This window comes from Eublepharis macularius, chromosome 3 (genome assembly GCF_028583425.1).
Source record: "Eublepharis macularius isolate TG4126 chromosome 3, MPM_Emac_v1.0, whole genome shotgun sequence".
Lineage (NCBI taxonomy): Eukaryota > Metazoa > Chordata > Lepidosauria > Squamata > Eublepharidae > Eublepharis > Eublepharis macularius.
In genome coordinates, this window is record NC_072792.1 from 86,140,755 (window position 1) to 86,161,151 (window position 20,397).

The window sequence follows — 20,397 nt, forward strand, 5'->3', positions numbered from 1 at the left end:
GCACTTCTTTTAAGTAGTCTGCAGTATTCAAAACTACCACCTCCCTCCTTTATCTGCTGGCTTTAAAGTAATGTTCCTATCCCTGCTCAAGGTGTCTAAAGTTACCTGTTCAACTTTGCTTAAATTGTGCCACATACGTTTATTGTTCGTTTCAAGTACATCAATGTCCCTGTTTATTAATTTTTCAAATGTGTAAATCAGTTTGTCTGGAAACAGGTCAGATGCAACATCTGAGGCTTTGTTGGATTGGGATGCCTGGTCTGCAGCCTCTTCAGATCCCTATGGGGATGGAGATCGGTTCCGGTGTTTGCATACCGAGGGATTGGATGGAATCGAATAGACTCATGGCAGAGGATTTTGAGTTGTAGTGAATGAGGAGGTGTTCTGGAGCCAGGAGAAGAATTCCTACTAGTTAGGCACCTGCTTGGCTATTGAGAGTTGTTACCAAGGTGTGGGAGTCGAGCGAGGCAATCCTGGTTGGACCATGGTTTGGTTCCAAGCCAGTAGTAGTTGCTGTAAATTTTGTGAAGTTGCCAGTTGAATAATGGAGCTCTGGCCTGATTGGTTGGTGGTCAGAACTGAGGTTGGAACTGAAAGCAATGGATCCAGGTTTGTCGGATCTGGAATCTGGCATTGGAAGCATCTCCTCCTCTATAACCAAGGACGGTGTGGAAGAAGGTGAGTGATGATGTGGTCGAGATGGTGTCGACGGCAGTCTTTTTGGATGTTTTGATTTAGTCTTGCTTTTCTTGGCCAACAGTCCCAAAGATGCATGATCATCTATATGTGGTAATTTGTATTTGCTAGAAGCCATCTTGCATTTGAGTTGTTTGGTCAGTGTGGGAGTGGGGTCTGACAGTGTTGGTGGAACTGGTAGTTTGGTTGGATCCTATCTGTGTGACTTTGGAACCAAACGCTCAGAAAGGTTGTCAGGAACCTGCTCGGCAGATGACTTTGCTGCTGGCTTGTCAGAACCTGACAGAACCATCTCTTAGAGAGCTGCCTTGAGGCACGAAGCATGGTCGCTACGGGCTTTAGGGGAGAATCGCTGGCAGTGCCAGCAGACAGAGACATGCGATTCCTCCAGGCAGAGGAGGCAAAGCTCATGTTCATCTGTATGCGGCATCTTAGTGTTGCACGACTTGCACTTTTTAAACAGTGCCTTTTGAGAAATCACAACTCACAGGTTGTAGGCAAAGAATAGTTAAGTCAGTTCGAAGTTGGTAATACGAAGGCAGATAATCAAAACGTTAGGGAAAAGAGTAGTAGGAGGACGGCCCTGTGTCAGTACACAATTAAATGAAGTCAGCTAAGAAGCATAGGAGAGCAGTGATGAAGAACCTTCTCTGTCAGCGGTGAAAAAGGAACTGAGGGACTCAGGGGCGCTCTACCTAGCAACACTGCATTTTGGCAGGAATGCCCGTGTGCATGCATGTTGTAGGGGCAGAGCATCCCCTACCTTTGAGAGCTTGAAAATTTTTTCTCTGTGGCCGGCCTGCACCTGCACAGTATCAATGTGAGACTGCACAGAAGACCGAAGATGAAAAATATCCTATTCCTTTAATAGAAGCTTCATGCATGGAAATGGGTTACTGAAGCTTTTTATGGCAGGGAGGTAAGTAACATCACCTGGTAAATAATATCCTGTTAAGCTTTTACTAAAAGGACAGAACATTTTTCTCTGTGCCTCTGGCAACTCCACAGCAGAAAAGAAAGAAATTATTTTTTAAAACAACAAATTTTTCCTTTCCTTCCTCTGGGTTATTGAGTCAGAAGCACAACTGCATTGCAGTTGATTGTATGTATGGCTGCTCTGAACTCCAAAGTAACAGCCAACAAATTCCTTTGTGCTTTGCTTGTCAAACACTGCCCAATTAGGAAGCAACAGTTCTATGATCTTTGGCAGAAGCATACGAACTGGAGATGAAGCATTTTAGCAGGGCATACAGTATTGCAATGGCAAGTGGAGGATTGCAAATATGATTTTCAGTGGATCACATTTGGAGACTCCCACCACAATGCAACAGAGTGTTTTTAGTTTGCTCCTGGAATACTCCAAAAACGCATCCCTATATTTAAACTGCACTATGGGTTGTGAATTATGAAGTCAATGAAGAACAAACTAAAAAAATTACAATATTTTGTTCCAGGCAGAACATGTAGGACTTACTATTCCAAGCTTCCAGATTTGAAGAGCTACCTTGCAATTTCCAAAGAGAAGGGAACTGAAAAAGATCCTCCTGGTTTGCTACAGTGGGCTAGCAGAAGGTGAGGGCCATGTAGGCTGGTGTTCTCCATTATCTTTCTGTTGGTATTTAACCTGGGTTGGGCCAGAACCGCCAGCCCTTGGATAAGAGCCAAAGAGCTTTTGGCCTGGGGCACACAGCCTGGAACCTGTGAAAATCAGCTTGCCAGACTCAGACCAGCCCAAATTTGTTTTTTTTGTAATTTCTGTAAGTCACCCAGGAGAAAAGTGGCTTAAAGTGATCGAAAACAAACAAACAACCCCCTGCAAAGATCTCCAGTTCAGTGACATAGGGAAATTGCCCTAGGAGATGGGTTGGAGGGCAGGAAAAAGGACTTGATCCTAACCTTCCTACCAACTCTAGCCTCCTAAGCCAATTTCCCTATGCGGATGAACTGGAGAACAGCCATGCTGTGGTTTTCTTGAAGAAAACACCCATGCTGCTGTTTTCATGTACAACAGGGTACTTGCCCTTTGAGACTAGGATATGGGGAATAGATGAGGAACAAGCTCCTTTCTGCCCTTCAAAACTGACGTTGCAACATGAAGTTCTGAAGAGCAGAAAGGAGCCTGTTCCTCACCTAGCCCTCACAGCTCAGCCCCACAAGGCAATTACCCTGTTGTACAAAATTTCAAAGCAATGTGACCATAGACACACATGCTTTGATAACATGCAGACTAGAATACTATAATGTGTTCCATGATGGTCAGCCTTTGAAGACAATTGGGAAACTTCAACTGGTCCAAAATGCAGCAGCAAGGGTCTTGCCCAGGTACAGTGCCCACATTACTCCTACGCTTTGTCAGCTATAGTTCCTGCCCATTTCTTTCTGGGCCCAATTAAAAACATTATATTTACCTTTAAATTCTAAACAGCTTATAACCAGAATACTGGAAGGATCACATTCCCCCGTATCAACCTGCTTTTGACTTTATACGTACTGTTCTATGAGTTTTTAATGAGGGAGTCTAGGTTGGTTGGCACATGGAGTAGAGTGGTTTCAGTGATGCTGTCCTCATTATGGAACTCTATACAACAGAAAGTTCACCACAGCCCCTTTCCCTTGGTCTTTCAAAAGCTGTTGAAATCTGTTCTGTGTAATTAGAGAAAATTGATGGAATTTGTTAATGCCTAAGGAGTTTAATTATTTTATTAACTCCTGCCCACCAAAAAAGCTTGGTGTAACTTGAAGCATCATTTGAAGCAGCATGACTAGGACTCGCCGTCACATCCTGAGGAATTTTCCTTTTTCTTAAAAAAAGTTGTAAAAAATTATAATATCCAGCCTAACGAAGGTCTGTAATGAACTCAAAAGTTCACACACTGTCATTTGGTTAGTCCTAATAAAAGCTCTTATGAAGAGTATTCTGATTTTGGGATTTTCCTTTGGGACTAATTCAGCTGTTATGCCTTTTTTCTCTGTTCCAGAAGGCCTTTAATGGTTTAACCATTAGCTTTTAAGAAGTTTTATATTATTTGTCTGCATCATATTTGGCTCTCATTTTATAGCTGGATTGTGCAATTTTAGTGGGAGTTTCTGTTCTCATGCAATTTCTGGTGTTTGCAGTTTTAGGATCATTTTAAACCCATTTTTATTTACTGTTGCTAATGTTACGTTTGTCAACTGTTGTGATTTGGATAGGGATTGCATGTCTGTTTTATTTATGGGTGTTATTATTTTATTTATTCATATTTGTAGCTACCCTAACAGCTATTGGTTCTATCAGAGAGAACCATTTTTATTCCATATACCTAAGGAAAAATAAAGGAAGGGCAATTAAAGTCCCTCCAAACAAAAACATGTAGAATGTTAAATATGAGGAACTATAAGAAATGCAGAGATTACTTAAGTTATTTGTTACGCTTATCAACAGATCTGAGGGCACATAAAGAAACAACAGACCGAACAAGTTTAAGAAAGGTTACAGAGTTTTGTATAGTGACTTTTGAACTTTTCCACTACTTACCTTCAGCCAAGGATGGTTGAGAGCCTCATAAACTGTTATTCTTTCAGCTGGATCGAGCATAAGCATGCGCCGTACCAGATCTTTGGCACTTTCAGAGATATGGCTCCATTGCCTAGGATTCATCTAGGTGGTAAAAATGGAAAAACATGTAATTGGCAGTCTCCTACAATAAGCAGACGAAATAGAATGTAGCTTAATCTGTATTTTTAATGCTTAATAAAATTTAAGTTACATTCTAGGTCTAGGCCTTAATATAATTATTTTTGAATAACATACAATTCATATTTAACAAAATGATACTCAAGTGTTTTACTTTTTTCTCAATTTTAAAACCTATTTTTCTCTCCAGTTTCATTTGGTCTTGTATTTTCAGATTTTTAGTTAGCACTTTGGTCTTCTGCTTATTAACCCTAAAACCCGCCACTGCATCAGTCTTTCAATTTTGACATTAAGGTTTCAATTCCCTTTAGGGGATCCTCCAAAATTAGCACCAAATCATCTACAAAGAATTAACTTGTAAGTCTCCTGTTTCACCTTTAAACCTCCAATTCTCTCATCTTGTCTTATGTCCCTATTCAGGACTTCAAGCACCAGTATAAATAACAAGGGTGACAGTGGGAAACCTTGTCTTGTACCTCTTTGTATTCAATACAGTTTAGTTAACTCCCCATTAACGACTATTCGTGCTGACTGGGATGTATAAATCGACTTGGTCCATTTTATAAAATTATCTGCAAAGTCCATATCTTCCAAGATCTTAAAAATTTAAATTGTCAAAGGCCTTCTCAGCATCTAGAAAAATCAGAGCAGCTTGTTTTTCATTATGTTTTTCCAAGTACTCCAGAATATCCAATACTATTTTTACATTGTCCTTCAGCTGCCTCTTAGGCAGAAATCTACTTTAGTCTTCATATATTAAAGTCCTGGAGAATACTTTTACGTCTTCCAGCCAATATTGTTGCAAACAACTTACAGTCATTATTTAATAATGATATTGGTCTACAATTTCTTGTTAATGTCTGATCTTGTCCATCTTTTGGTATAAGTGTTATATTGGCTTCCTTCCATGTCTCAGGCATTTTACCTCCCTCTAGGATAGTGTTCATTGTCTTTTGTAAAGGCTGCAGAAGTTCATCTCAAAACACTTATAGTAGCTACTTGGGAGTCCATCTGGTTCCAGGCACCTTTCCCAACTTACTCTTTTTTATAGCATCTCCTACTTCTCTTACTGTTATAGGTCCATTCATAATTTGTCTTTGTTGTTCCGTGATCTTAGGTAACTTCTGGTTATTAATATATTCATCTATTTTTTCCACTGATATGTCACAACTCTTATACAGATTTGTGTAATATTGATAGAATGCCTTTTGTATGTCTGAAGTATCTGTTAATACAGTATGTGCCTCTTGTATTTTCAATATCATTGGCCGTCGTCACACGGGCGTTTATTCCGTCAAATTTCCATTATGTGGCACTATTGTTCCTATCGGCGCCATGACGCAATCTTTTGTCAAATACCGTCTCCTCCCGCTTCGAGTTGTTCACACTGTAGCGCTCTGTGCCGTCATTTTGAACGGGCACAGAAAAAACTCCTCCCCCCTTTTTTAAAATTTTTTTTTCCGCTTTATTGCGTTATAACGACATTACATCGTTATAACCAAACGTTAGCCCAACCCCAAAAGAGCAGGATAGGTTGGCCAAGTTTTCCCGCCCTGGAAGCAGATTGAACATTGGCTAAGATTGTTTTTCTTCCTAATTTGAACATCCATAAATATACTCTTGTTCTGAGAAAAACCCCTGTCTGACGTGATCCCCATCGCCGAAGACTCAATCATGGCTCCACTGAGTGAACTTGTAGTTCTGGTGGCCCAACTGGTTGTTTTGATGGTTCAGAGCACGTTCACTCTGTGCCATGCACACCTGCGATCCCTCCGTCGGAGGCGAAGGGCAGCGGAAAGACTTTTTCGGTCTATGCTGCTCGAGCAGCATAGAAAGAACACTCTTTCATTGCTTTGTATTTTTATAATATTATGACGTTATAGCGATATAAGGACATTTTTTTTTTTTAAAAAAAAGGAGCTCGCTGCAGGAGAGCGCGAAAGGGCGTCTGGGATAACGGGTCAAGATAAGAAAGGGAAAATTCCGTCATTATGGGATAGAAATCGATGCCGAATGGTCACACGGAAGCAGATTATAGCACAAAAATTGAGACCAGAGGAGAAATCTCAGACTCGCAACAGTGCCAGAATAAGGTGGGAATTTTGCGGTAGATTGCGCAATTTTCACGCTAATTTTAAGCCCGTGTGACGACGGCCATTATCTTTTCTCTTTCCTTTCTCAGTTTGTATGTCAACCATTTCCCTGGCTTATTTGCATATTCAGATGTTCTTTGTTTGGCATAATTCAATTTGATTTCCATTTCTCTTGACATTAACATCAATGTTTTCCTTCTATGACTACTATTGCTGAGACTGGTAAACAGTTAACCAAACTTCTACCAGTTGTTCCTGCTCTGGCCAAGAAGCAACTAACTGACTTCTCTGACAGCACCAGAAACCTTTAATCCCCAAAAACGCGTCCAAGTTTAAACAGACATGTAGAATTCCATGGAATGAAAAGCAGTTGTAGGGGAGGTGATTTAGACAGAAGGAACTTTTGGCGGGAAAAAGGTGGAGTGCTCCCGCTGTCTATTTCTTGTCCTCAATTATTCTCTTCCAAGAAAAAGATGTCAGGGTATAAAGTGTCCTTTTTCCAGTGGGGAAAGGAGGGCCAGTCCTTAATTCAGCCAGTTCAGATGCATGACTTGTGGAACAAAGGTTGACCAAGAAAGCTGTCTTGAAGGATAGAAGATGTAAATTACATGTGGCCATTGGTTCAACTGGTTTCTTGACTAGTTGGGGAAGAACTAGTTGCAGGTCCACTGTGAAACAGCGGGGAGGTACAGCCAGACCAATCCCTTAAGAAATTGCTTGATGAAAGAAAATGGTTTTACTATCTATAAGCAGCTGAGTAGAAGAAAGGGCTGAGAAGCATAGCTGCAGAAGGAATTTTAAGATGACAGGTGAGAGGGTTCATCCCTTGATTCATGACAAAGGAGAACTTTCATTTGTGATCATATGACTTTTTTGTGGAAGGCTTCCCAGCAGTGAAGAGGATATTCTTAAGGGCCTATGGTATGATGTCATGGGGTATATTCTTCATGCCACCAGGTTGAAGATGTCAGAATGCAGAATCATTTCCTATTTTTGAGAAAGGAGGTCACGGACCTTTGGGAAATGGACATACAACCCCTGAGCCACATGGTCAACCTTGGAGAATCACAGCTGATGTGGCCAAAGGGGAGCGACCAGGATGGTATTTGAGTTATCTGTCTCAATTTTTGCCAGCACTCTGGGGGGCAGCAGAAGGGGAGGGATGTGTACATGAGGTTTCCCGTGCCAGCAGAATCAGAATGTTGGTTCCAATCCACTATCAGCAACTTTTCACAGCAATTAATATATCGGAATTGGTTAGAATTCAGTTTTTAGAAATTAAAGGGGAGCTTTCATTGCAATCCTAAGCATAGTTCCACCTTTCTAAGTCAGCTGAAGTCAACAGGCTTAGAAGGGTATAACTCCATTTAGGATTGCACTGTTTTCTAAGCAGACTTAAGCACAGACTTTCCAGTAAAAAAAGCCCCCACAGATTAGTGTACACTCTGGTATTGAAAACTGATACTAGGATTCTCTGAAGTGCAAGCTGTGAGGAAAATTAAAACGAGACTATCATGAAACCACTGAAACATGGAAACTGCAATGCGTTCTAGTGGTTTCAAATTTTATATAAAAAACAAAGGAATAATAACGGCGAGGAACTGGGTTCCTTGAGAAAACTTATCCCATAAAATGTTTCTGAAAAGCTCTAATTCATGTTATTGCCATTAATTTAAGAACTCTACGTTTGTTTTGGCCCCCAGTGGTTTTGGTCTTTTATAAAGACTGTAGGTAGATTTATTTTAGTTCTTGCAAAATCACTACATATTATTATTCAAAATAAAAAGGATTTTAAATGGCTTAGGAAGGAGAAGCTTCAGTATTTACTCTGCATAAAATTTACTTGCCTCTTAGGGTTAAGGTTAGGGTTAATACATTACATTTTAAAGGTTTTTTAAAAATATATACCTAACAATAGAGATGGGCACAGAACGGAAAAAACCCCAAACTGCTCCGTTCGTGGTTCGTTAATTTCCACGGAACATGAACTTAACAAACTCACCCGATTTCTGAACAGGTTAGAGGTTCGGGGGGGGGGGGCAGGACGGCCCCCTTCATGCTCAGAGAGCCCAAACTCACAGGGAGTTTTCAGTCCCCAGTCAGTAAGAAGAAAAATAAAGCAACAGAAAAGAAAAGAGGATTTTCAGCCCCTTTTCCAGAAGCCAGAAGTGCAGGCCAAAGGTCCAACTTCCAATCCCAATCCCAACACCACAGCCAGCCACCAAGTCACCAAGCTCTCCTCCCTCTCCCACTCTAGAGAAACTGAAACCAGGAATCATACAGCTTCCCCTATTTATGGAAAAAGCCAAGAGATTGAACAATACAGGAGCACTCTGGTTGGCAGAAAAACCTGCCTAACATGGTTTTGGAAGGAAGAGATTGATGTTACCATTGCTGCTGAAGGCCCATCTTCTCAGCTGCCTTGGAGATTCTAACCCTCCCCCCCCACCTTTTCCTGACTGGATAGGCCAGAGTGGGAGCTCTCTAGTTGGCAGGGACAGCTGCCAATCAAGCCTGGAGGCCTCAGATTGGGGGCAAGCTAAAGACTGCCACCGTTGCCTGGGTGAGGGAATGTTTGGAGCCAAAAGTGTCCGAACTGGCAACGGAACGGTAAGAAAAGTTCGTTTGGTTCGGAAAAACGCGGTCCCACGGAACGTGTGGTTCTTTGACTACAAATCAGCTGTTCTATATGGAATTTTCTTCCGTAGTTTATTTTATGCCCATCTCTACCTAACAGTGAAATCCTAAGCAGAGTTACTCCACTCTAAGCCCACTGAAATCAATGGACGTAGACTGGAGTAACTATGCTTAGGATTTCACTGTTAAGTGTAAATACAACAACAGAAAAGATGATGGACATGACAGATGGCCATTTTGCATATTCCAACACTCCTTTTGAACCTGGAAAAGGGGCAGGGGACCATCCCTGATTTCATCATACCACTTAAAGTGCAACATACTGTCACATATAAGACACTGCCTTTCTCCATTACAGGAGCTGCAAACATTTTGGAAGTAGAAGTTTTGGCTTCTTACAAAGCCAGCCAAAATGTCTGGACACTGATATGGGGTTATAAAATTATGAATGATGTGGCAAGAGGGGATAAATTCCTCCCCATCTTATACTGCTGCAATTCAGTGGCACATTTCAAAACTGATTGGCAGTAAATTCAGAAGAAAACAGAAAATATTTCAGACTGTGCCTGCATGTGTATAAAATTCATTGCCATCGCTTTTAAAAATTAATAGAAGATAGGTAATGAAGGATATGACCAACGTCGATGTGTGTGTTATGTGCCATTAAGTCATTTCCGACCTATGGCAACCCTATGAATGAAAGACCTCCAAATGACCAATGACATTTATACATTTGGAATTTTGAAGTGGCTTTAAGACAAAATGTGCAAAATCACAGTTCAATAATTCAATAAATTATAACATATTAAAAACAAAAGTAAAACCCTGTATATAATATGTCAACAGTAAACTGGCTCACAGCAACAACTCATAGTTAAAAACCTGCTTACAATTAAGATTTGCCTCCCAAGCCCTGATCTCTGTACTTCTCCCCACCCCAGGCAGGGCTGCAAATGTACACACAGTGTTTTCAGCAGTGACATCTCATGTTTGGAATGTCTTCCCCATAGAGGCTCACCTGGAACTTATAAAACTGTTTTTTAGGCAACAGAACAAAACATTCCTTCTTGTTTGGATTTTCAACTAAACAATGGTTGTTGTGGATTTTCCGGGCTGTATAGCCGTGGTCTTGGCATTGTAGTTCCTGATGTTTCGCCAGCAGCTGTGGCTGGCATCTTCAGAGGTGTAGCACCAAAAGACAGAGATCTCTCAGTGTCACAGTGTGGAAAAGATGTTGGCAGGTCATTTATATCTACTCAGGAGGGGTCGGGTTGAGCGGAGTCACAGCAGTTATAGCAAACTTCTACATGGAACATTTTGAAAAGACAGCTCTAGAATCAGCACCCCACAAACCTATAGTCTGGTTCCAGTTCGTGGATGATACCTTTATCATTTGGAGCCATGGTGAGGAAGAATTGATGGAGTTTTTAAACCACCTCAACAATATCCACCTGAACATACAATTCACCATGGAGAAAGAAACCGAGGGTAAACTTCCATTTCTAGATACCTTGGTCATCCGCAAAGCAAACTTTCAGCTCGATCACAAGGTCTACAGGAAACCAACTCACACGGATCGGTACTTACACAAAAACTCCAATCACCACCCTCGACAGAAAAGAGGCATAATAAAAACATTAGTAGACCGTGCAAGACGGATATGTGAACCGCACTTTCTCAACGAGGAAATTAATCATCTAAACCACACACTTCAGGCAAATGGCTACTCCAGAAATGAAATCAGAAGAGCGAGTAAACCAAGGATAAATCAAACAACTAAGGAAAAACAGTCTCCCACAGGAAAAGTGTTTTTGCCATATATCAAAGGAATTACTGATCAGATGGGAAAGCTTATGAAAAAGTACAGCTTACAAACAGTATTTAGACCCACCAGAAAAATACAACAGATGCTACGTTCAGCAAAAGACAGTAGAGACCCCCTCACCTCTGCAGGAGTATACCGCATACCCTGCAGCTGTGGACAAGTTTACATCGGGACCACAAAGCGGAGCATCCAGACAAGAATAAAAGAACATGAAAGACACTGCAGACTTGGCCATCCTGAAAAATCAGCAGTGGCTGAACATAGCCTAACTTAAACAGGACACAGTATCCTATTCCAGGACACTAAAATACTTGACAACACTTCCAACTACTTTGTCAGACTGCACAGGGAAGCCATTGAAATTCATAAGCATAAGCACAATTTCAACAGGAAAGAAGAGACTTTAAGAATGAATAGAGCATGGTTTCCAGTCCTGAAAAACACCAGGCTAACAAAACATTCTATCCCCGACAATAGCCCTGCAGAGAAGATTAGCACATCAAGCACCAATCCATATGCAAAAGAACCTCCTCAGGATACAATGAAGCCTCCCGCCATTAGCATTCCATACCCTGGGAAACTCTTACAGGATGACTCAGCTCAACCCCACCCCTCCTGAGTAGATATAAATGACCTGCCAACATCTTTTCACACTGTGACACTGAGAGATCTCTGTCTTTTGGTGCTACACCTCTGAAGATGCCAGCCACAGCTGCTGGAGAAATGTCAGGAACTACAATGCCAAGACCACGGCTATACAGCCTGGAAAATCCACAACAACCATCATTCTCCGGCCGTGAAAGCCTTCGACAATTTCAACTAAACAGTTTTATTGTTTTAGCTGGTTTAATGTCTGCTTCTGTTTTACAGAATTTGTTTAGGCTGTTCAATGGTTATTTTAAGCTTTTTACGCCTCTGGGTTGAAAGGTGAAAGCCTTCGACAATTTCAACTAAACAGTTTTATTGTTTTAGCTGGTTTAATGTCTGCTTCTGTTTTACAGAATTTGTTTAGGCTCTTCAATGGTTATTTTAAGCTTTTTACGCCTCTGGGTTGTTTTTTCATATTGATAATTTGTTATTTTTATTGTTTTATGATAACTGTTTTTATTTGCTTTTCCAAGCAGGTGTGTGGAGAGCTGGCATATGAATTCCCTAAATAATCAGGTACCAATGAGAAGGACGCTCTATAGATGGGTGCCAGCACAGAAGAGGCCACTCACCTCATTTCTGGTAGCAGGGGCACCCAAGGTATACTCTCCATAGATAATTTCAATTCTTGAGGATGTTCATATGGGAGCAGGTGGCTGTTTCAGCATTCATGTCCCAATTCATTTAAGGCTTATAGCCAGCACTTTGAATTCTGCCTGGAAGTGAACAGGCAGCCAGTGAAGGTCTTTTAAAACTAATTTATTAATACTGATCAGTAGCCTTGTTGTGGCATTATGAATTGAGCCTTTTGAAGCATTTTCAAAGGCACACAAAATACATGTTAGTAGTTAATCTAGATGTGGTCAACACATAGATAACCATGGCTAGATCCTGCTTCTGAGATGTTAGAAGTTCTCAACTAACTATAAAAGAAAATCACAAGAATTCACATACATGAAGCTGCCTTATACCGAATGAGACCACTGGCCCATCAAGGTAAGTACTGTCTACTCAGACTGGCAGTGGCTCTCCAGGGTCCCAGTTAGATGTCTTGCACATCACCTACTGCCTGCTCCTTTTCTAATTGGAGCTGCTGGGGATTGCATATGGGTCCTTCTTCATGCAAAGCAAAGGCTCTTCCATTGAGCCACAGCCCCTCCCCAACTCTAAAATAGCAGTTAACATCAACTCCAATGGGGCTTTCATAAGCTTTCTAAATTTATGGATACCTTAGTTTATCATGTATAGCAGACTAGCTTCACTTTCTCTCCAAAAATTAGATTTTAGGAATTCTAAAATACATGCCAGAATGTGAAGCAAACAAATGTAAGTCATCATGACCAATATAGACTCTGCTGATCACACTGTGAATATTGTATGAGGGAAAAAAACAACAGAGGAGCACTACTGTCTTCATGTTCTGATTATAAGTTTCCCAGAGATTACCAGGTTGCCTCAGCAGAATTTGGCATTTTTATTTGATCCAGCAGCGCTTTTAAAGATGAACATATGTATATTAGAACTACACTGCAGTTCTGTTAAGCATACATTTAATGATAGACCCAGTTTTGCTTTGTGTAATGTGCAAACTGACTTCCCATCATTCCCATACAGCTTTCTGCTGTTGATTTATGTGCCACCCTTCAAACTAGGAAATTTTCTGAGTCTTAGCTCTGTGGCACTGGCTTGGATCCCGTTGAGCATTAGCAAAGTGACACTCACAGAAAAACAGCTTGTTCACCTGTGACTTGTTCTCTGAGTGGTCATCTGTGCATTCCAACTGATAAGCTTTGTTCTTGTGCACAGCATCCAACTGGAAACTTCTACAGCATATGTATGAAAAACTACTGTCCGAGACACAGCTCTGACTGCATATGCCCAAGGGGCAGGGCAGGGCTCATTTCAAGGGGGAACGCACAGGAACATAGTTCTGGCAGTTCCCCAGAGGTCACATGTCAGGTGGCCCCACCTTCCTGACTAGGCTATTTTGGGCCCATTTCGGCCTGGATTGGGCCTCTGACGGGAGGTGGATCACTCTCCCACTCATCAGTGGCCCGATCCTGACCATTTTGGGCCCCTTTTTACCATTTTGGGCCCAATTTTGGCCCTGAATGGCCAGGATTGGGTCCCAAACAGCCAGAAAAGGTGATGTCAGGGGGTGTGGCATATGCAAATCAGTCATACTAATGAAACACTTCCGGTGATGGCAAGAGGTATGACATATGCTAATGAGTTATGCTAATGAGTTCCTCCAGCTCTTTTTCTACGTAATGACCCCTGCTAAGGGGGAAGGGGTTGTGTTAATTATAGATACCACTCTAAAGGTTAGCAACTGTAGGAAGGACATTCCAAAAAACTGCATCAGTACTAACATTGGTTTCAGGCGCAAAGAAAGGTATTTTCCACAAAAACATTATATAGAAACATAGCAGTTTCCTCTTCAGAAAAATGCAGACGTGTATATTACCACTTACCTTATACTTTCCTTTGATAATGCCTTCAAATAACCTTTCCTTTGTTCCATAAAAAGGCAAACAACCACTAAGCAGAATAAAAAGGATAACTCCACAGCCCCACACATCTACAGGCTTTCCATAAGGCTCTCTTTTTACTACTTCTGGAGCCATAAAATGAGGTGTTCCTACCCGGCCTAAACAAAAATACAAAATAACAAGTTTTCAAGGGTAGCACACTACAATTTGAAGTTTTTTAGCACAATAATACAACTTGAATTTTAATAACTTACAAGCTAACACACACAAAAACATTAGCTGACTATATTTTGATAATCAAGATCTCTCACTATTTTTTTCATTATATTGATACAGCATGCACGCACGCACACACACACACACACACACACACGCATTTACAACAGTCATGCATTATACATACACAAACTTAACATTCTATACACTTCTTTAATAAACAAGACATGGATCCCAGGACAGACACTGCCAGATAGGAGCTGCACTGGTTCTTAAAGACATCCATTCATCTCCGAGGGACAAAGTAACTGGGTGAGACAGTTGAAAAGGGGTAAACTTGTTTCTCAGTCCAAATACTGAAATCATCAAGTTGCAGAGGCCAGTTAGCCTTCTCTGCAATGGTTCTCCAAGTTCATGTCTTTACATGCTTCCACAGAACCGAATGGGTGTCATTCATTCCTATGGCAAAACCTGCACATCACAACACTGAATGAACCAGCCACTGTAACTAGGAACCTGGGGGTGGGGTGAGTAATAACCTTCACCTTCCTGTTGAAGACCATAGCAAAGTTGGATGGCCAGGCAGTGTGTTCCCTATGTTCTACCCTATCACAAAAACCTCCAAAACCATCACAAATCAGGTTCAGGGGGTAGAAGAGGAAAAAGCACAGGGCGGTAAGGGAGGGAATATTATTGTCCCCTGCATTTGGATTGGGTAGAATAATTCGTTCCTCATCTCTCCCTGCCTACACTGAGTCTGCAGAAATATTCTGGGCTGCTGCTAGCGTATTATTATAACTAAACTAGAAACAGAGCCCGTTGTGCAAATAAATACAACGGGCTCTAGAAAGCTGGGGCTGGGAAGGGCTGGTGGGAGGGTGTGGTTAGAAAGGGCTGGCAGGTGGGGGGCAAGGGGGGTCTGGAGAGAGGTGAGAAGCAGGAGGGATCTGGGGAGGGATGGCAGGTAGGGAGGCAATGGGGTTTTGGGGAGGGCTGAGAGCCAGGTGGGGTGTGGAGAGGAAAGGCAGGTAAGGAGGCAATGGGGTTTTGGAGAGGGCTGAGAGGCGGGTGGGGTGTGGAGAGGAAAGGCAGGTAGGGAGGCAATGGGGTTTTGGAGAGGGCTGAGAGGCAGGTGGAGTGTGGAGAGGATAGGAAGTTAGGGAGGCAATGGGGTTTTGGGGAGGGCTGAGAGCCAGGTGGGGTGTGGAGAGGAAAGGCAGGTAGGGAGGCAATGGGGTTTTGGGGAGGGCTGAGAGCCAGGTGGGGTGTGGAGAGGAAAGACAGGTAAGGAGGCAATGGGGTTTTGGAGAGGGCTGAGAGGCAGGTGGGGTGTGGAGAGGAAAGGCAGGTAGGGAGGCAATGGGGTTTTGGGGAGGGCTGAGAGGCAGGTGGGGTGTGGAGAGGAAAGGCAGGTAGGGAGGCAATGGGGTTTTGGGGAGGGCTGAGAGCCAGGTGGGGAGTGCTGAGAGCCATGTGGGGTGTGGAAAGGAAAGGCAGGGAGGGAGGCAATGGGAGTTTGGATTGGAGAGCAGAGCGCCGCGGCTCCAGGGGCCTTGCAGGGTGGCAGCGCTCTGCTTGCGCCGCCTTTCCCCGGGCTCGAGGAGAGTGGAGCACTACTGCCCTGCGAGGCTCCTGGAGCCATGGCACACCGCCCTCCTTGGACCCGGGGCGAGCCGCCGTGAGAGGAGCGCCACCGCTGTGCAAGGCCCCGGGTCCTTGCAGAGCGGCGTGCCCGGCTCCAGCAGGGCTGACGCGGCAGCGAGTGCTTCGCCCTCGCCCCATCCCTGCCGAAAGCGGTGTGTCTCGGCTCTGGTGGGGGTCAGAGGGCGGCGGGCTTCTTTCCCGCCACGGCTCCCCCGGGGCTTGCCAGTGCGCCGCCCTTGCTGCCCTTCCTGCGCCACCGCCACCGGCGGCCTCCGCCCTCCAACTGGGCTGCGAAGCCTGCGGCAGCTAGCGTCACCCTCCGAAAGTGGGTGCCCTGCCCGGCGCTCTTTTATGCTGGTGCACCCCGCGCAGGTGCACCAGCATCAATGTGAGTCGTCGGATAGACGCTAAGGGAATTATATAGTAGGATGCTTTCATTTTCATTATTTTTTACATTAGGAATTTCATTTCTGCTTACATTTTACATTACATTACCGGACCACGGTGTGAGTATAAGAAGTACAAGATAACACTGTGCTATGGATTTAGCACACATGGACTGAATATTAGTGTTAATTTGCAGTGTTAAAGTTACATAGCTAGATTTCATTTGCTTTTCTATTGACAAGCTATTTTCCTAAGCTGATGCTGAAGTTATCCTTAAAAGCTTTTACCTAGGGTGAGGCTCTGTAAGGAACAAGAGTGACAGAACTTTGGTTCAGGCAGTAAGTGTTTGCAGGCCTGGTTTTGGTCTAGCTAGAAAAAAAATGTGCTGATTGCTTATTCTAACACCTACAGGCTAGTCCTGGTTCCCAGAAGATGTGACCTTGAAAGACTGGCTCACACACTTCCTATCTTTACTCCCCCGTTTCACATGGCTAGCAATGCCAATTAAGCAAGTGAGTCCTGATTAGCTGCTAGTGGGTAGGGTGATGTAAGGAATCCTGAAAAGATGGCGTCCTAGCTCACTCTGTAACCTTCTCTAACCATAATTTTCTACTATCATGTGTGAGAGAAAACAGAGTTGTACTTACCAGTAACTGCTGTTCATTGACGTCTTCCATGCAGGCAGACATGGGACTGCGCATGCGCAGGCCTGCCGAACGGTGAGGTTTTTACAGCTTAAAAATCCACTAGGGGGCACTTGTCTCCCTAGAGTGCCTGTGCCACGTTTTCCCGCCAAAACTGGGTGACTCTGGGAGATGGCACCCTTCACCCTCAGTTTCACCTGAGCCACCGATTCTCTTAAATATGCAAAGAGCATCAGCAGGGTAGGAGGGTGTGCCTGCATGGAAAACATCAATGAACAACAGTTACTGGTAAGTGCAACTCTGTTTTCATTGTCCATCTTCTTGTGCAGTCCCACATGGGAGATTAACAAGCCACTTACCAGGAGATGGGTATGCTCTTCACTTGAACAGAGATTGAAGCACTGCTTGTCCCACAGCAGCTTCCTTGCATTCCCATACATCGAGCACATAATGCTTTGTGAAGGTTTCAGAGGATGATCAGGTTGCTGCTTTGCAGATGTCATCTAAAGGAACTCCAACCATCAACACCGTTGAGGATGTCTGTGATCTCGTGGAGTGTGCATGTACCTCCAATGGACATGGTAGGTCTGCAGTTTTATTACGAAGTTGAATAGCCCTCACCACCCACCTAGATATAGTCTGTGGGTTAGCCCTCTTACTCCTATTGGGGCCAGCATAACACACTAAAAGTTGCTTATCTATCCTGAAGAATTCCGTATGTTTCAGGTAGAACAGAATGGCCCTACAGATGTCTAGAATGTGTAATGATTGTTCTGCCATTGATGTGGGTGATGAAAAAAAGATTGGAAGAACTATGTCTTGTGATGTATGGAATTCAATTATCACTTTGGGCCGAAAGTCTGGCCCTGTCCGTGAAACGACCTTCCCAGTGTGAACTTTAAGGAAGGGAGGAGGGTCTGACCATAAGGCAGCAATTTCACCTACTCTCCTAGCAGACATAATAGCTACGAGAAATGCCACCTTCCAGGTAAGGAATCTAGGGTGACATGTAGCTAATGGCTCAAAGAGTTTACCCATTAAACGAGTTAGAACCAGGTGTAAGGACCATTGAGGTACTACTTTAGTCACAGGGGAGAACAGGTTCTTCAAACCCTTGAGAAATAGCTTGGATGAATGGTGAGAAAACACCGTCTATCTATAGGGGGATGGAAAGCAGATATAGCTGCTAGGTATACTCTAACTGAAGAGTTAGATAAACCCTCCTGTTTTAAATTGAGTAAAAATTCCAATATTTCTGCTAAGGAGCAATCTGATGGGTCTAAAGATCTAAGTCTAGCCCACTGTGAGAATCTATCCCACTTATACGCGTAGGATTTCCTAGTGGAATCTCTTTTAGCATTAAAAATCACCTCAGTGACCCCTTCAGAAAAACGGCTTACTGTTGAATCAACCACTCAGTTAATTTCAGTCTGGGTAGATGGTGATGTAGGACCCCCTAGCAATGCAGTAGGTCCCAATGTACAAGTAGACGGTGCATTACTCCTCTGGATAATTGCATCATGCGGTGAAACCATGGCTCTCTTGGCCAGTAACGGGTTATTACTATGATCTGTGGCCTGTCCATCTGGATCTTGCTGATCATATGAGAGGAATTGGTGGAAACGTGTAGAAAAGATGACCCTTCCAAGGTATCTGAAATGCGTCCCCCCCCCCGAGATTCTCTCTCTATACCCCCTCTGGAACAGAACAGTGAGGCTGTCTTGTTTTCCCCCATAGCAAACAAGTCTATGTCCAGAAAACCCCAAGTCAAGAACACTGTTTTTATGCAAGACAATTTTATGGACCACTTGTGGTTGCTTGAACCCAGTCTGCTTAGGGTGTCCGACGTAACACTGGACGTTCCTGGGATATGAATGGATTGAAGGCTTGTGTCGTGAGCTATGGCCCATTTCCAGGTTGCAACAGCTTCTCTGCACAGCCCCTTTGAGGCAGCACCCTCTTGTTTGTTCAGATAATACATCGCTGAACAATTGTCTGTCAATACTTGTACAAGTTTGCCCTGTACAATATCTGCAAACGAGATAAGTGTATAACGAATGGCTCGCAGTTTCAGCAAGTTAATATGTAACTCTTTTTCCTGCTTTAACCATCTATTATAGGTATTGAGCAGGCCACAGTGAGTGCCCCACCCAGATGTCAATGCATTGGTGGTAATGGTGACATCTACCTTTCTGGAACCAAAGTCCATACTGGTAAGTAAATGGGCATCTAAAGTCCACCATGTAAGTGATGTGATTATGGCCCTTGGGACAGTAAACTTCCTCTCTGGAGAGTGAGCAACCGGATGATAAACTGAAAGGAACCACAATTGCAGTTTCCTCATGTACAATCTAGCCATTGGGATCACCATAGTAGTCGCTGCCATGAGACCCAGTAAGGTCTGAATGGCTCTGGCCGATTGAAACCTATAGGCACTGAATTGTCTAATCATGGCTTTAATACGCACAGCCCGATCTGCTGGGAGGAAAGCTTTATTGTCCTGATTGTCAAGGATAGCACCAATGAACTGTACTTTCCTAGAAGGTGTCAGACTGGACTTCCTGAAGTTTATGAGAAGTTCCAAAGTTTGACAGGTGCAAACAATGAGGTCAACATGGTCTTGCAACGCTTCCCTGGAGGGAGTGGACACAAGCCAGTTATCCAGGTATGAGTATATGGAGCACCCTAAGGTGCATAAATGTGCCACTATTTCTGCTATGCATTTCGTAAACACTCTAGGTGCTGTAGCCGGGCCAAAAGGCGGCACCTGATATTGATAATTGCGTCCGTTACAGGTAAATCTAAGGTATTTCCTATGGGAAGGGTGGATCACTATATGAAAATAAGCATCCTTCAGGTCCATAACTGCAAACCATGAATTGTTGGGAATCAGTTGCAGGACCATGCTTAAAGTTACCATCCTAAATTTTTAACCAAAATAAACTTGTTTAAACCTCTCAGATCGAGTATAGGTCTCATATCCTTCTTTTGGATGAGGAACATCTTAGAATAGAAACCCTATGGGGTTTCTGATGGAAGCAACTGATGCATGGCTCCCTTTTTGAGCAGGATCTCTAGTTCAGCCTGTAGACTCTCAGAATAGCTGTGATCGCTACAACCAGGAAAACTCAGAGATGGAAAACAGTTAAACTCAATTTTATAACCAAACTGTATAATATTGAGAACCCATGTATCAGATGTAATCGCCATCCAGGCTGATAGATAAGAGGCTAGCCTATCCCCAAACACGACTTCTTGTTCCAAAACTAGTCACAACTGCTTTGCCTGTTGAGAGGCATCCTTTCCTGGAGTATTAGACTGCCATTGTCGTGGTTTATGGCTCCTTTGAAATTGGCCCTGGTAAATGGAACTATGTTGGGTTTGAGGATACTGGTAAGGCTGGTAACGGTATGATCTGCCCCTGTATGGTTGCTGTTGT

At 43.2% G+C, this 20,397-nt stretch overlaps 1 protein-coding gene across 4 annotated transcripts in view; it reads right to left on the bottom strand.

Annotated features, from left to right (window-relative positions):
• Positions 1 to 20,397, bottom strand: part of CASK (calcium/calmodulin dependent serine protein kinase) — a 361,240-nt gene that overhangs the window by 148,518 nt on the left and 192,325 nt on the right. For all 4 annotated transcript variants that reach the window (XM_054974058.1, XM_054974057.1, XM_054974056.1 and 1 more), the window contains exons 7-8: positions 14,050 to 14,225; positions 4,214 to 4,336 (exon numbers count right to left, since the gene is read on the bottom strand). In XM_054974058.1, coding sequence (XP_054830033.1) covers positions 4,214 to 4,336; positions 14,050 to 14,225 — 299 coding nt within the window. The remainder of the gene's footprint in view (positions 1 to 4,213; positions 4,337 to 14,049; positions 14,226 to 20,397) is intronic.